This window comes from Saimiri boliviensis, chromosome 10 (genome assembly GCF_048565385.1).
Source record: "Saimiri boliviensis isolate mSaiBol1 chromosome 10, mSaiBol1.pri, whole genome shotgun sequence".
Lineage (NCBI taxonomy): Eukaryota > Metazoa > Chordata > Mammalia > Primates > Cebidae > Saimiri > Saimiri boliviensis.
In genome coordinates this window covers 54,969,707-54,986,943 of record NC_133458.1, presented here as the reverse complement: position 1 = coordinate 54,986,943, position 17,237 = coordinate 54,969,707, and the positions used below count along the sequence as shown (strand labels likewise).

At 38.5% G+C, this 17,237-nt stretch overlaps 1 protein-coding gene across 12 annotated transcripts in view; it reads left to right on the top strand.

Annotated features, from left to right (window-relative positions):
* The window catches only part of MAGI2 (membrane associated guanylate kinase, WW and PDZ domain containing 2), a 1,426,516-nt gene that overhangs the window by 1,092,163 nt on the left and 317,116 nt on the right, over positions 1-17,237 (top strand). For 8 of the 12 annotated variants that reach the window (XM_074379313.1, XM_074379311.1, XM_074379312.1 and 5 more), the window contains 3 exons: positions 5,628-5,749; positions 6,100-6,228; positions 7,693-7,875. In XM_074379313.1, the coding sequence (XP_074235414.1) occupies positions 5,628-5,749; positions 6,100-6,228; positions 7,693-7,875 (434 nt within the window). The remainder of the gene's footprint in view (positions 1-5,627; positions 5,750-6,099; positions 6,229-7,692; positions 7,876-17,237) is intronic. The other 4 variants (XM_039472765.2, XM_039472764.2, XM_074379315.1 and 1 more) reach the window with 2 other exon arrangements.

The following is a 17,237-nucleotide window of genomic DNA, read 5'->3' as shown; positions in this document are numbered from 1 at the left end:
TTTCTCCTATCACTAGAATATATTGAAAGATTCTCTGTTTTGAAGGATTCCATGAATTTACCCAAATGCAAAAATTACTGTATCAGATAAGCCAGCCGTAAATTTCACACCAAGTTCTGATTGTCCACTCTGTGTGTGTGTGTGTGTGTGTGTGTGTGTGTGTGTGTAACAGGGTCTGGCTCTGTCACCCAGGCTGGAGTGTAGTGGAGCAATCTCAGTTCACTGCAACCTCTGCCTCCCAAGCTCAAGCAATCCTTCCACCTCAGCCTCCCAAATAGCTGAGACTATAGGCACTTGTGCCACCACATCTGGCTAATTTTTATGTTTTTAGGAGAGACGGGATTTCACCGTGTTGCCCAGGCTGGTGTCAAACTCCTATGTTCATGCAACCCACCTACCTTGGCCTCCCAAAGTGCTGGAGTTATAGGAATGAGCCACCATGCCTTGCCCACAATGTGTATTTTACAGGAGAGTGAAGCTAGAAAACAGTGAGATATATCCTCTTTCCTGCTCGTCTTGCTCCATTCATGTATTTATTCAGTAAATATTTATTGGAGCACTATCTGCCTCATGCCTTGGATAATTAGCACACTCACCTTGGCTACCTTGGAAACATTTTTACATGTGATACTGTCTCCACTTAAAAGCTGCTCCCTTCTCTCTTCCACATTGATTATTTCTAAATTTCAACTGAAGATAGTGGGATAGTAACCTGTTCAAAGGTGTCATTCATGACTATACACTAAAAGAGCCTCTCTCCAAAAACTCCAGAAGCAAGGTGGGTTTTGAACAGACCGAGATATACAGAGAGCATGGATGGTGAGCGTCGGGTGATGGCTTTGACAACCTTCAGCAAATCTGCCTTCTGCATACTGATGGGCTCAGTATGTACGACTTCCTCCTGATTCCTCCATTCCATCTCCACAATGAAGAAAATGGCAGGCAACAGGACCCTGACCAGGGACTAGCTTTGGCAGCATATCCTCTAATCATCTTCAAATATTTCCTTCCCTCAGTGCTTGTCTGAAACTTCTGATGGCAGAAGTCCTCTTCAGGAGCAAAGTTGCATTTCCTAATCCTCCCTGAGGCCATATACACAAAAAGAGATTTCTGCATAAATCTTATCAGGCTAGATACTCCTTATGCAACACCTCTTCACACAGTCTCAGCTTCTAACTCAGGGGATCGCAGCCCTAGCTGCACACTAGGGACACCTGGGAAGCTTTCTGTTTAAAAAATGCCAATGCCTGTGTAGCTCATTCTGAAATTATGAATCACTTGATTTAGGGTGGGCCTGAGTCTTCTGTTTTCTGTTTGCTTGTTTGTTTGTTTTTGAAGCTCTCCAGTGCATCTGGAGTTTCGAAGCACTGCCACATAGGAACTTGCTCTGAAGTTTCTATTCCATGGTGAGAGGAGAGTCAGACTGCAGATAAGTGAATGTAAGGACAAAGGGATCAGGCAATGGAATCTCATCCTTGAATATCCTGAGCCCTTTACCATTTTAATTTGGAAGCATCTCTCATCAGCAGTCTTACCCTTCTGTAAAGAGAAAATGGAGTCGTTAAGATATACCCACTTCAGAATATGACTCTTACTCTCTTAGCTTTTAATAACTAAAGATTCGCAGCTACATATGACAATAGACTAGATATAATTAAATAGCAAGAACTCTTGGTAGCTTCCCAGCTTCTTCTTCTGTATGGAAGTTAGATGAAATAGCTAGTACTTATCTCACAGAGCCTAAACAATGAGAAGGATGGCATTTGTCATTCACATCTTTTTTGTGCACATTTTAAGACCCCCAAATCCTTGCTGAAACAACTTGAAACTATTCATTTCGGAAGCATAAGGAAGACAAGTTTCTATTCAGCTCCAATCACATTTCTTTGTGATAAGTCTTTTAGAGCTTGTGAGCATTGTAAGTTTCAAATGAATGACTTCATTTGTGACAATGTAAATGTTCTGCAGCAATTAGCTTATGGTGCTACAGCCATATCCTGCTTCTGCTGCCTGTGTGGCCCAAGGCCTGCCAAACTCATTCACTGGTATTTTCATTCTCTGTGAACTCTGGAAACTCATGTGACCATAAAGCAGGTGGCGACACATTAACTTTTCTAAGAAAATAATTACATGCAGGTGGCAAGTTGGAGGAACTCTATTGTATGCATAACTGCATCCCAGAAAGTTTTGCAATGTATTTTCTAAGGATAAAGTTATGCAAAAATGGATATAGAGCAGATAGGAAACAAGAAAAGTTGATATCCTAGAACATTTCAAAGCTGTTTCTTGGTTTCTTAAAGTTATTGACATACACGTTTGAAAATAAATGTTTTAAAACACACATTCTTCATTTAGTTATTTAACAAAAAAAAAAAAAGTATTTTTCATTCATTGTGTTAGATGCTCATGACGCAAAGATACATAACACATGTACCCTGTATATAGGAGTACACAATCTAGGGAAAGAAATCAGCATGAAAATTAATCATTAAAATACATTGTAATAAAGTTAGTATAGCCTATGAAATTTATTACTGTAAAATTATCATTTAGGATCCTGTATACTACGTCACAGAAATCTCTTTATTCAAAATTGGGAAAGGAATGTCACATAAGACCTAGTAACAGGAATACTACTATGTCCTTCCAAACAACTGTCTTGAGTGCATCTTAAATACTCTGAATAGTGTAATTGGTGGAATTAGCAACCTAAAAGCTGAAAGCTAATTTGCAATAAAACTCTAGTAAACAAATAGGAACCTATTTTATCAATTCTGTCTATTGATCTCCCATCGAGATTCAACTAACTTCACCCTAATTTTGTTACTTTTGTCGTTGTTGTCCTCAAATCCTCTTAATGATGACTTGGATAAGAAAATAAGTGAATAGTGACTATAATCATTAATTACTTAATTGTGTATTTTTTTAATAACTTAAAGAATGTAACTGGATTACTTGTTACTCATAGGATAAATGCTTGAGTGGATGGATTTTTTTTTTTAAGTGAACAAACTGCCATGAGAGAAGTCTGTTCAAAGTTTTCTGAGAATCCAAGGGGGAAGGGCATGACACAGGCAGGAAATGAGGCTGGGAGGGGTTAGGGAAGGAGACATGGGAGAGATAGGAAAAGCATCATCAGAATAACGGCGATGACCGCACAACACTTCAATAACAGTAATAAGGAATTACTAGACCTCTAAAAAATTACAACCATACCTTCATCGCTGGGTTCTTCCTGGGCATCTAAGGGAAATACAAACCTTGTGAACATTTTTCTTATCCTCACAGCAACCCATGATGTACCTATTAATGTCCCCATCTCACAGATAAAGATACTGAAGTTTAGAGAGTTAGAAATTTGCCCAAGATGCCACCTGAGACTAAGGTTGTCTTTCAAGTGCTGCACCATTTATATACTGAATCTCTTGTGGACAGATAAGAGGTTTGATAGAGAGTCACTGATCAGAGTAGCTCCAAGTATGTTCAAAGTAGAGGGCACATGTAGTGATGCGGCCAAAGGTGAAGCTACAGAAATGAGTGAGGGCAAGATCAGGAACAGTGTATGTTTAGGTAATGGGAAGGTTTCAAAGGATTTTGGTAAGGCAGTTACATAATAATGGAGAAATGGAAAAACAGGCCTCAAACACTGGTCCTTCCAGAAGAGGATGGCAGTGTTAGAGTTTACAGGGTGAAGAAGCTTTGGAATCTCACATGCGTTACAGGCACAGATATTATTAGTTCACTGTGCACCACAGTCACGATGCACAAGACCTTGGTGCACGAGAGCATTACAACAGCATTTTACTTCCGGTGGAAAATAATTTCACATAGATGGTTGTACTTTAAACCTTTTACAAATGAGTTTCATTAACAAAGAGCATTGTTATAAGCACTTCCTTCCTAAACAGCACCAGAGGCAGTTAGAGTAAGGACCCAGTGCTTCTAAAGATCCCCCAATAAGGCCTTTCTTATGGACAAAAAATGATGACAGTGATGGTGATGATTAAGATGATGGTGATACGAGCTGGTACTAATTATTGAGCATGTCTACTCAAAGCCATGTGTTAATATTCATTATTTCACTTCCTGCTCACAACCACCCCAGGAAGGAGGCATTATGCTGGTATTACAGATTGACACTAAAACTCAGGTTTGATAACTCACCCATGGTCATACTCACCATGGTTTGATAACTCACCATGGTCAAGTGGTATAGCTGGAATTTGAATACAGGACCGATTGACTGCACAGCCTGTAGGGCAGGTAGCTACCTTACCCTGTCTCCCATGAGGAGAGATTAGACATTGCAGTTGGCTTACCATGTCTCTGGGCACTGCTTTGGAATGATCTGATTCATGGTATTAGAAAATTGGTTGTTGAGATGTTTCTGCTTCTATCTCTTTTCCTTTCTGAAGCTGTACATGGTTTGTGTTGGGGCTGTGAGGCGTGTACACACACAATAAGTATGTGTGCACTTAACAGTGTGAAATCATATGTCAAAAAGAAAAAACTGTGTAGACATTCATTTTAGAAATGAGCACGGCCAAGTCCAGCCTTTCCACTTACGAGACGTGATTTAGAGCAAATAATCTGATCTCTCCATGTGTCAGTCTCATTGCCTTTAAAAAGTGAATAATTAGAATTCAAGTCTGTGTTGTTATGAAGCCTCACTGAGGGAAATTAAATATAGTAACTGGCCAAGAGTTAAGTACTCAGTATTTGTCAATTTCTCCTCTATCCCTTCTCTCCTCTTCATGCTTGCCTGCCATAATTCTATTTCAGTTTGTACAAAGAACCAAAATCAATATATATGCCAGCCCTCTCCTGGGGTGTTTATATTCTAGAGAAAGAGCAACATAGGGCCGCCACTAAGCAGGCATGTTGGTTCTACTCTCTCCACAGATAAGGAACTCTAAAAATCAAACAGCGCGCTATACAGGAATTCACAATTTGCTTAGGCTGTAAGCTCTCAGTTTAGCTGGGCCACAGCTGCTTTAAGCCACTCCGTGTCTGATACCTACAAGTTTGCCATCTCACGATGTAGAATATGAATTCTCTACTTTACATTGATGTCAGCATAAACTGTCCTGTATATGTATTCTGTAATTTCTGCGAACATCTTGGGAGTCTTTCTGCAGGATCCCAGTCTCTCAATCCAGGACTAACTCTAAACAGTGCAGACTCTGGTTGCTACACTCTATCAATGAATTTACCTCCCATGTATCCTGTTAGATATGGCAACTTTGCAAAGCTCAGATGATGCTCTTTTCTTCAACACCACTCAGTATAAATTTCATTTCTTGACCCCTCATTTTTATGCATCAAACTCGCCTCAAAGGAACACAGTAGACCAGAAAACCAGAGCACCTTGTAGTTCTTTCGGCCGAATCATGCATAACGTAAACAGAATAGCATATGATGGACCCTTTGAGAACTCAGCACTTGTCACAGAAATGTGTGTTATACACAGGCCAGCCCAGTCTGGAGCCTGACGGCGTGCTGGGTGAGGCACTTGACTGTAATCCGATAAGGTGACCCTTAATCACCTGCTCTCTCTAGAGCCATACATACGGCCTTTTAAATGACTTTGCCCCACTGTTGTCCTAATTTGAAATTTTCTTTTTTAGCCACATAAACAGAAGAACACAGTTTGAAAATCCTGTCCTGGAAGCAAAAAGGAAGCTACAGCAACATAACATGCCCCACACAGAACTTGGAACAAAGCCCCTGCAGGCCCCAGGTTTCCGAGGTATGATACCTGTCAGCATGTGATGTTTCAAAGGGAAAATTGTCTGTCAAACTGCCTGCTCTTCTAAATATGTCTGTAGCTTGGACCATTTTGAAAAATGGATTTGCTTTCTCCAGACCCTTCTGTTAGCTTTAGCTGGATGTTTGCATTCGCTCTAAACTAATGCCTTTAGCAACCAGAGATGAAGTTAAAGCCTCAGGCAGTACCTTGTAGGAATGTACAGCATGCCACCAGGTAGAGATGAATGGATTTTGATAGTGGCACTGTAAACTGCAGAGATTTGTAGAGACTCATAAGTTTGCCCTTAAAAGACCAAGCACAAGAATGAGGCTTGTTCTCCTTTGTGACAGTAGACAGCTCCTCATCGACATTACCTAGGCCCAAATCCATCCGCCCCCGCGCTGCCCCGGAGAGGTCGCGCAGCGTGGATGACTTGTCTTACCATCAGCGCGACCCAACAGGGAGGCCCTGGCTGTTCGGTATGTCCCAGGGCTGCTTGCGGGGCCTGACTACACCTGGGAGCCACGTAGTGGGATGAGCTGCTGCACAAACTTTTCACAGCTAGTGGGCTTCTAAATAAAAGCACCAAAGAGCCTTTGGAGTCGGGAGGTCTAGCTGCCTGCTAATTTCCACGCCGTATACTACAGCATAATTAAATGAATGTAAAGGTCTCCTGATGAACTTCTCTCCAATTATAAACATTAGTTTGATAAAGAAAACATAGGAGAAAAGATTATGGTTTTTATTTATGTTTTAAAGAAGCTCTGTTTTTAATCAAGATACATGTGACATGAAAGTGAACAGAAAAAGTAAAAGTCTATGAGAATGACTCATTTTTTTAGAGCTGATTACATATCACCCAAAATGTAACAAGAAAAGGTATCATGCAGAATACTTAACTGAGTTACCATGTACAATTTGGCTATTACAAATATTAAATCAGATCACCTAAATAAAACACATTTTTAAAGAATCATATAAAATATTTATCTGTGATGGAATTTAAAGCAGGTATTAATTCCATTTCCTAGTATGACTATTATTTTTAAAGCACTTATTATGCTTAGGAATATATTTATTACTGATTGTAGCTGGAAAAGCATATTATATAATAAATTAGCAAGTAAATCTATACGACTGCTTATTCAGATTATTCAGGCAGCCGTATGATTTGAATCTATCAACATATTGTGACAAAATGTGTTACCTTTACATTCATAATTATATCTAAAAACATTGGCTTGCCTTTTGCTCGCATTTTAGAGTATACTAAACACTATGGGAGCCAATAGCAATTTATATATCTGGTTATCTTCATAGTATCTCACAATAGAGGGGTGTAAACAAAAGTCAGTCCCACATACAGGTACTCTTTCTAAGCAATCTGGACCTTTGAGTATGTGATCACATTCCACTGCTTCTCTGTTTGCTATACTGTACATGCTGAAATGTTGTGCTCTCATTCACTTTAAAAAATCACAAGTCCATTTCATATTTCTACCCTTATTTCTTCAAGGCTTAGTTTAGGACCGGCCACTGACACATACCTCTTACCTGGAATCTTTCATAACAAGAGGAACAGATCCAGATGTGTCTGGATGATTTGAGCTCCTTGCTCCTCTTTCTCTGAAGGCTCTGGCAGCCTGTTGACACAGCCTTTTTTAAGCCCAAGAAAGCTAAATTAATTAATGGAAACTGATTTGACAAAAAGTCTGTCTCCAAACAAAACAGCGTTTTCATCTTTCCCTGGATGCTTGGGACTGCTCTTCACCTGTAGGAAGTTCTAATAGTTTTGCTCCTCTTGCAGTCGCCACCTGCTTGCATTTGCTAAGACCCCCACATTTACCCCTGGGATTGTTGCTGCTCAGGGGCTGGCTTTCTCTTGTCTGAGAACTTGCCTTGAACATGCCTTTTTCTTTCTTAACTTATATTGGCCAATGTAGAAAAACCACTCTTCACCCGGGATGCATCCCAGTTGAAGGGAACATTCCTCAGCACCACCCTAAAAAAGAGCAACATGGGTTTTGGATTTACCATCATTGGTGGAGACGAGCCTGACGAATTTCTGCAGGTGAAAAGTGTGATTCCAGATGGGCCTGCAGCACAGGATGGAAAAATGGAAACAGGTAAGGTCCTTGATGCTTTCAAAAATTGTTTTGCAACATTTTTTTTCTAAAGGCAAATATAAGGAGCTCCTTTTTTGTTTTTATTCAAAAGACAAAGGTCACTTCAGTTTAGGGAAAGCACGAAGTATAAACTATGTTTCTCTAAGTTAAAAAATAGCAAGTCGAGTTAATTTGGAAACAATTTTGAATATAATTTTTGCCTTATATTTTTAGGCTGCCCCTTCTGTTTGCTGGCTTCAATGGACTCTTGAGATTGACACTTGTCTAATTTATATCTGGAGTTTGTTCTTATGGGTGTAATTAACATTTCACACTTTTCTAACTTATATTCAACCACAATATTTTAAAATCTGTGTTAATCTTATAACATTCTCATGCTAAATCATCCCGATTAGTTATTGAAATATATATGTTCATCTTACAGAAAAAAATTTTAAACTGGTATAAGTTGGTATAGGTCCCCATACAATGTTTTACTATATGGGTATTTTCTAGTCCTTAAAAATTATTTTTCATATGTAATTACTCAGATGTCTACTCAAATTATAATTGAAATTTATTTCATGTGGAAATACAGAGGCAAATTGCTAAGGGCAGGAACATATAAAATATGAAAATTGTACAGAGTAAATGAAAAAGTAATGAACGAGGTTTGGTTTCACAATCTGATTTTAAATTTTCTTGCCTGGCCCATGATCTTGGATAAGTCCCATAACTTATAAATATTAATTTCCTTATCTAGAAAACAATGAAGAAATTAAATTTGACCTTATGTATTTTAAGTGCTGATTCAAGATTTTTATAGTGTAATTTTTAAATGCCTTAGAATATATTATAAAGTACAGTTAACACATCTCTAAAGGACTATGCTCTATCACCATCGTCATGTTTTTTGCATTGATTTAGTTTATGATACTGACTTTCTGAAATGTGTTCTAGTATATACAAAAATTAGAGAATTACTTTGGAGAAAGAGTTTTGCCATTTTTATGACCAAAGCATATACGAATTATTCTTCCATAGGTTTTAAAGTGGTTTGTGTATAGAGAAACAACTCAAAATTGAGGTGTTCATCTGACATTTTTCATTTTAAATATCACTAGTGCTATATTGCCCTTTACCATAGAGTTTCTGTATAAATAACTTTTTAAGGTATCCTCATTTTTGTCTCTGCCACTCACTTGTGGGTAACAATGCATATAATAGATGTCATATCTCCTTAAAAGTTGAGACGAAGCTTCAAAACTAACTCACCATGTTTCTGAACACTACCGTTATAAAAGTCACATGTACGTAATTTTCTCCTAGAGTGAGTTAGAGGGTGTCCACGCTGCCATTCATTTGGTGGTATTTTACTAAGCATCCACATCTTCATGTTGCCAAAACCCCACAAACATTAAATGTTTCAACAAAAATTACCCTATTGCCTACAGTTAGGATAAAAGAAAATTATGGGACTAATACCATCTTAGGAGAGGGGAAAGACTCCCCAATGCTTTTGAACTTCAGTGAAATATTTCGCAAAACTATTTCTTTTACAATAAGCATGTAGTTATTTTTCTTTGCACTATTTTATGTTTTAAAACTGGGAGCGACTTAATTCAGTGTAAACTTAAAAGGCAAAATACAAATATTTGCGTAGAAAATCTTTTTTCTTGCTTACTCATTTTGCTAGTTTGCCACACCCACACAGTCTCAGTTAGCTTTATTCAACAACCAAGTCAAAGCTTTATTTAGAATTTAGCAGACTGTCTTCATTTAAGATAATCACAAAGCCGGTCCTAGGGGAGAGAAAATAACCAAAGATATGATTCTGTTCACCACCATGCATTTTTAGTCCTCTGTGCATTTAACTTGCTAAGCACCTCCCTCTCATAGTCATTGCAGTGCAACAGGGCTAAAAAAAAATGGGAAGAACACAGTCCCGTTTCTCAAGGCGTTCAAATCTAGGAGAGGCCACAGGCACATAAACAAGTAATTGTAACAAAATATGATGGGTCCATAGTCACCACAATACTGGCGCAAAGTCAGGAGAGTAGAAGGATTGAGAAACAGAAGTTTTTTTTGTTTTTTTTGTTTTTCTTAAGAGATGGGGTCATGGTATCTTGCCCAGGCTGGACTCAAACCCCTGGGCTCACGCGATCCCCCTGCCTCAGCCTCCCAAATAGCTGGGACTCCAGGCATGCATCGTCACACCTGGCTAAGCAACAGAAAAGTTTTAAAGTATATTGATAAGTGCATAATTTTATTAGGCTCTTGTGGGGATGATAATGTCTCTCATTGGATAAGAGTTTATGAAACAAAAAGTAAGGCTTGTTAAATATTCAAAGATTTAAAATGTTTACTCTGTAATTGTGAGATAATTTAAAATCACATGTAAAAACACATTTCTGTGACATCCCTCATGTTTATAGAGGGAATGGCTCTTCAGTCCAATTCAGCAAATATTTAGTGAATGTGCCAGACATTTTGCTAATTATTAGCAAATCCCAACTTACTAGGGATGTGAAAATGAGGTGAATCTTTCTACGTTCAAGAAGTTTTCCAGTGACATGTTACTGAATATTTATATCAATGCAATAAGAAAAATATGTACATAAGTACGACAGTAGTACAGAGGAAGCGGGGATCAGTTCTGCTGGGAGGTGCTTAGGGAAGACTTCAAAGAGAAGATGATGTCTGAAAGAGTTTTGAATGATGAATAACTATCTGCTAGGTAGACAAGAGAGAAAGATCATGGCAAGAGGAAACACTACATGCAGAGAGGCACAGTAGTGAGAAATGCCTAGAAAAGGGGCTGTGCTTTGACCATGTACATTGTTTCACCTTTAGTGTGGATTCATGGTGAAGTATAGAGCAAAATGATCATCATAAATGGTAAAAATGAACTACTTAGACTTGTAGCAAACATCAGAGATCAGTATAGAGTCACATATCCTCAAATTTAAAAAGCCAAAAGATCAGAAATACACATATGTCTGTAATTAAAACTACTCTCATAGAAATTTTCAACTAATTTTTAGCCCATTTGGCATAGAGGTTTACTCTATGGCTGATATTTTGTTTACTTATATGTTCCTGGAACCTAAAAAAGTGCTGGGCAGATAGGAGGTTCTCATAAATACTTGTCAGATGGATGGATGGATGGATGGATGGATGGGTGGGTGGGTGGGTGGATGCTCTCATAAATGAAGAGATGAAATTTGAATAGGCTGAATTCCTCGTTTACGGTATACCCTAGTCAATGCTAACTGGACAATGTAGCTGACCACTGAAGCACAACCAAACCAGTTTTTCAGTTTCTGAATGAAATTTAAAAGACAAGTACATGGAAAAGACAAAATTAATATTCTTTTTTTACTATGACTTTATATATCCAGTGAACCTCAAAATTTAAGTCATAGATACTACAGATATAAAGGATAAGTCGTTGATATTTAAAAGGTGAGCAGTCTCATTTGACATTGAAATAAACATGAAAATATTTTAATCAACTTCTCCAGCTCTAGGTGATCTCTCATTTAGGCAGAGATGTCAGTAGTTTGTATAGGCACAAAGGAAAATCCACTGTACCAAAAAGTTTGACCCAGGGTCCTGTACAAGAGAAGCAAGGGCAGAGTTGGGAATTCTTTCTTTCTTAGTCAGGACTGACTCCTGGGAAGGGTTGGAGAACCGGGGAAAATGAGGGCAGTGTGCCTTTGACTGCTTTTTGATAACTATTTGAACCAATCCCAATGGTCCTATGATGTTCCAGAAGGTTTCTCAGGAAGAATTACCATAGTGCCCAGAAACCCTCTGAGTTCTACTTATTAAGTATTCTACACATCCCAGCAATCGTTTGTAAACACCAGAGACCCTGATTACATTCTTTAAAGTATTTTAAAAATGAAGTTTGATGTAACATGGCTTACACAGAAACCACAGAGTCTGAAAAATAGTTATTTATCTAACATCCTTCAGTTAAAAAGCTTCTGTCTTTACATGATGTTTTGTGCTTTTCCCCAGGCTAGTTTTTGAATCAAAGCTTGTGGTTTGCAATATATACAAGAGAGAAGAGAGCTAACCTTCATGAAGTGCTTCTGTAAGCAGGGGTTGAATTATGAAGTAACTCACAACCTGTTCATTTTTATTTGCCCTCTTTTAGTATTTATCCATTTTATTAGTAAAATCACAAGAAAGTATCCTGAGAGAAAAACATGCAAGCATTTTAGCATTCTTCATCTTCCTCTTCTTTTCTTTTTTCTTCTTCTTCTTGTTTCTTTCTTCTCTCTTCTTTCTTCTTGCTTTTCATCATCATCTTCTTGACAAAGTCTCACTTGGTCACCCAGGCTGGAGTATAGTGGCATAATCATTGCTCACTGCAGCCTCCAGCTTCTAGGCTCAAGCCATCCTCCTGCCTCAGCCTCCCAAGTAGCTGGGACCACATGCTTGGACCACCATGCCTGGATAATTTCTTTAAAATTTCTATAGAGACAGGGTGTCACTTCGTTGCCTAGGCTGTTCGCAAACTCCCAGCCTGAAGCAAGGCTCCTGCCTCAGCCTCCCAGAATGCCGAGATTATGGTTCTGAGCCACCATGCCCAGCCCATCCTAGAATTCCTTAGACCCTGGTGCTTCTCCACTTGAGCAGATGGATGTTACTGCTCTTTTACTGGTTGCTACCTCTGTATCTGTGCTTCTGAAAGTAAGGGCACAAGATTAACTTTGTAAGAACCACTTGGAGAGCTTTTTAAAAATACAAATTTCTGTGCCCCTAGACCTACTGATTCCAGATTTCTAGAAGTAGTGTTCAACAATATGCATATATAATATATTTTTTTTAATTGTTGAAGCAATACATGTGCATGGTAAATAAAAAAGGATTAACATGTATAATGCTTAAAATGTCTCCATCTTCTCCCTTCCCACCCTCTAGACCTATATTCCAGAGACAATGGATTAATTTATATTCTTTTAGATATTTCTTTTGGTAGCTACCTTCACACTTCCAATGAATATGCTTATACAGTTGTCTTGATTTAACAGTTGAGACATGACCTTTATTTAATTTCTTTTAGAAAGAAATGAAGCTTTAGCATCTTGTAATCCTCCTACATCCTCCCAATCGAGTTTTACAACTAATTTTAGTGAAATTTGCATAGTGTTTGAATTATTATGGCTTTGTACATTTTTCACTGAGCCCAGTAATGTACCATAAATATATTGTTTCCCTTAAACATCTTTGTGGAGTTTTATACTCTTTCTTTATTGCAATATCTTTCTTAAAATATTCATATTTTCCCCCAAAAGTGTCATTGTATTAGGTACTATGGAGGTTCTTTTTTTCTTCTGGTCATTTTTGTTGTCCTACCCCTGTCTAGTAGGGTGGTTACACGGCTGACACTTATGGACTTGCCATTGTATCTTTCCCAAACACAGTCCACTGTTACTCCTATCTATCTCCTCTTTTTCTAACATATCTTTATTTTACTAGAGTGTGTAGCTCACATGTCTAAGGATTCCAGATTTCCATATTTAAGTGTGAAATCCTGTAAAGCTACTCGGGGGTCCAACATTTGTGACACAGTTTGAAGACTAATCAGATTTTTTTTAGGGTTATAAAGCAGGGACAGAATATGAAAGTCTAATCTGTTCTCTGGGGATTTTTTCTTTCTGTTTTGGAGACACCCTCATTCTCTGACTTGGGTGTGTGGTGGGAGTCATGCATGCAGGCAAATGGCTGGCATATCCTCCATATACTCCCATCCGATGTTTCCGAATCCCTGGCCCTTCTGGGGTTCTGTGGAGCAACTGAGAGTCCTTCATGTCCATGCTGCCCTCCCAGCCAAGAAGACACCAGAACCAAACTGAGCAAACTCTGTAAAGGGTCAAATGTTAGTAAATACTCAGGTAAAACATTTTAAGTTTTGCAGACCAGATGGTCTCTGTTACAACCGTTCAGCTCTGCTATGGTGAAAGCAGCCCTAGACAGCATGTAAACAAGTGGGTATGGCTGCGTCCCAATAAAACTTTATGACAAATACAGGTGGCAGCAGGTTTTGCCTCATGGGTCTTAGTTTGCCAGCCCCTGCTCTGGTATATACTTTCCAAAGTTGTGATACCTCTGCTGTCATGCCTTTATTGACATTCCATATTCCAGATTTCTCTTGCATCGTCTTGTCTTATAGCAGTCTTTCTCGGGTTCTCCTCACTGCTGTGGGTTTATCTATTTTCAAGTCCTTGTTAAAGAGAAAGATGTGTGTTCAGTCTGTTATCTTGAACCAAAAGTCTTCGATATTCGCATGATATGCCCAGTGGAGTATGAGAATGACTGCCTGTAGTAGTAGCAAGAAGATTCCCTTCTCACCTACTGTACAGCTTTGCAAACACTCTCCATCCTATCCTCCCCCTCTCCCACCCAAGTCTATGCTCAGAACTGCTTGGAAGGAGTGTTTGTGAGTAACAGTGGGGATTAACTTTTGGGCTGGAGACTAAGGGCTTCTATCCAATAGAAAAGAACCCAATCCTTCCCTTTATCTTTCCTATCAGTCACATTAAGTGGCTTCTAGAAATAAGTCAAAGACTTATTTTTAGCACCGTTTCAGGATACTCTATCCCATAGCATTATTATCTGAAATCTTGTTTACCCTTTTACCCTCTGAGGAAGAGTGAAGATCAATCTGAGGCCCATGTGGATGGTGACGGGTCTACTCTCACAGGAGCAGTTACTGCCTCTCTTCTTAGTGCTGGCCATTCCAAATTGATTTTCCAGCTATTAGTCACCCAGCAATTCCCCACTCCACCCCAGGCTAGTGTTCTTTGGCCCTTCCTAACCATTCTAAGCTCCTGAGCAGTTTACTAAAATTTCCTGGTTGCTCATTAAACATTCCCTGAGAAAGAGCTGCAAGAAAGCCTAAGAAGTCATTTAAAAATGTTTTCTGGCTTGTTTTTCCACCACTTCATAACCAACCTATATCCAGAGAAGGCTTCCTTTTAAAACCTGAGCACATGACTCTCCCCGCAACTGCCCTGTTTAAAAAGTCTTAGTGAAACAGCCAGCCTTTCATCACTGCCCTTTGTCACAGCCAGGTGTTCACATTTAGGTAGTATAAATTGTTTAGGTGGTCTGTCAATTGCTAGAAGGAAATGAACTAATCAGAGATATGTAACTTTTCTACTTTTTTGATGTACTTGTTTAGTTTTCTATTGCTGCCTAACAAACTGCTAAACTCGAGTGATGTAAAAGAACACGATCATCAGCTCATATTTCTGCAATCTCACCTAGGATCAGGTGGCTAGTTCTCTTCTGCTAGACTTACTTCAGAACTCATCCCCCAGGTGCAGTCATATGAAGCTCTCCTGGGGCTAGGATGCACAGGATGCCTTTACTCACACTTGATGCCTTCGCTGGGATGGTTGGGACAGCTGAGATCTTGCCGGGCATCCCTCTACAGTCTGGAAAAAAGGTAGCTTAGGGTAACCAGGAAGCAAAAGGGAAGGCTGTAATGCCACTTAAGGCCTAGCCTGGATCCTGAAGAGCATCACCTTCACTCCACTCCATTGATTTAGGTGGTGTCAATCATTTAGGTGGTCCGTCAATTCCTAGAAGCAAATGAACTCATCAGAGAAATGTAACTTTTCTACTTCTGTTATCAGAGCGAGTCACAGGTCAGCCTGGATTCAAGGAAAGGGGAACCTTCTGGTGGAGAAGTAGCAAAAAGCTTTTAGTAATCTTTACTACAGTATGCTTCTTGTGGCTGCTTTATTTCAGAGTTATCTGAGTTTGCGCAAACTCCCCTGAGAAAAGCACCTTTCACTTTTATGGGCACTCTGCCTTCTCACAATCTTGCTGGTACAGAGTGTTGATAATTTTTTCCTTTCAGTTCTATGTAGTGCTAGCAATAAATAATGGTGAATCATAATACCACATCCAGATATTATAAGCAGTAAAACCACCAGGTCTCTAGCTTTATCTTTCTAATAAAAATAAAGGAAGTAGTTGTAGGAATTCAATTTTTTAAAAAAGGTTTTAATCTAGCAAAATATTTATACTCACATTCGTTTAGATAATTTTCTAAAAATCTCATGATATAACATCATTTTGCCTGTTTAGACATTTATGAACTGGGTGCTAGTGAAAACATTTTGCTCTCTTTAAAAGCCAGAAAATAAATTTCTAGGCAGTTGGCCAATACTAGTATCTTCGGTAGAAAAAAATAAATTTTGTTAGCCCATCAATATATTTACTCCTGGTTCTTTGTAAACGCACCTAACTTTTAAAATTTTATTTTGTTCAAATACCTAATATTTCCACTGCTAGTAATGTATTTCTCGGATCAGTAACAGGACATCTCACAGTGAGGGTGAGAGCAGCGCTGATCACTTTCTAGCCACTACTCTCCTTTTATAATGACACATAGGTGATCCACATGTCACACCTGGAAAAGTACTGGAATTTGGCTACAGACCAAAACCACCTGGGGATTAAAAACAATGTTACTGCATCAATTCTTAAGGCCATGGTATGCTCCAGCAACACACTGAGTTTTAAAAAGAAGTCTTTGTAACCCAAATGCTATTGTGGGTCCTCTTTTTTCTCATTTCTGTCTTTTCTTTTTGCCTTGCACAGTCCTCTTTATTCCCTCTTCATTTAAAATCGCATTCTGATAAAAGCTCACATAAGAAGGGGTAACTATACAAATCTTATGCTAGGTTCTCATCTCTCCCCGAGGATTAAGAACTTTACTATCGTTTTAGTGCAGATACAGCAAAGTTTACAGTTTTTTCTAGTTGCAGTATTGGTATCCATTTGGATAAGTCACAAGTAATTGAGATAGGATATTCATGACGATTTTACCTATTAAAGTCATGAAAGTCAATGCGCTTAAATGTACATTTATTAGTAATAAAATATTACTAAGTTATTCTGCACAAAATATTTAATTTGCACTAAGGCTCAGTGGCTCTCTGAGGAGCTAAAGGAAAAAATAGGTGGAGCCCTACACAGCCTCACGACAGAGTTCATAATGGTGCTAGACATTATAACACCAGGAATGTTAGAGTACCAGAGTACATTACTGAGTATGAAATTGGCATTTTTAAAAAAATCTGAAAGCCTATTATTTAAAAAAAATAGAAATGGTCTGGAAAATATGGGGTTAACATCGTCTTTTTATATTTAATACTAGGAGGAGGTGGTTGGCTGTGAGTATATTACTGAGAGGTGTTTAGCTTAAGATAAATTCAAACTAAAAGTATTAACTAAGTGCATTTAAGCAGTTTTCATCACTTTAGCTTTTTAAGTATAGGTCCAAAATCACCAATTCCTTTGCTTTGTTTTTTTTTATTTTATTTTATTTTTTTTTATTTTTTTTTTTGAGACGG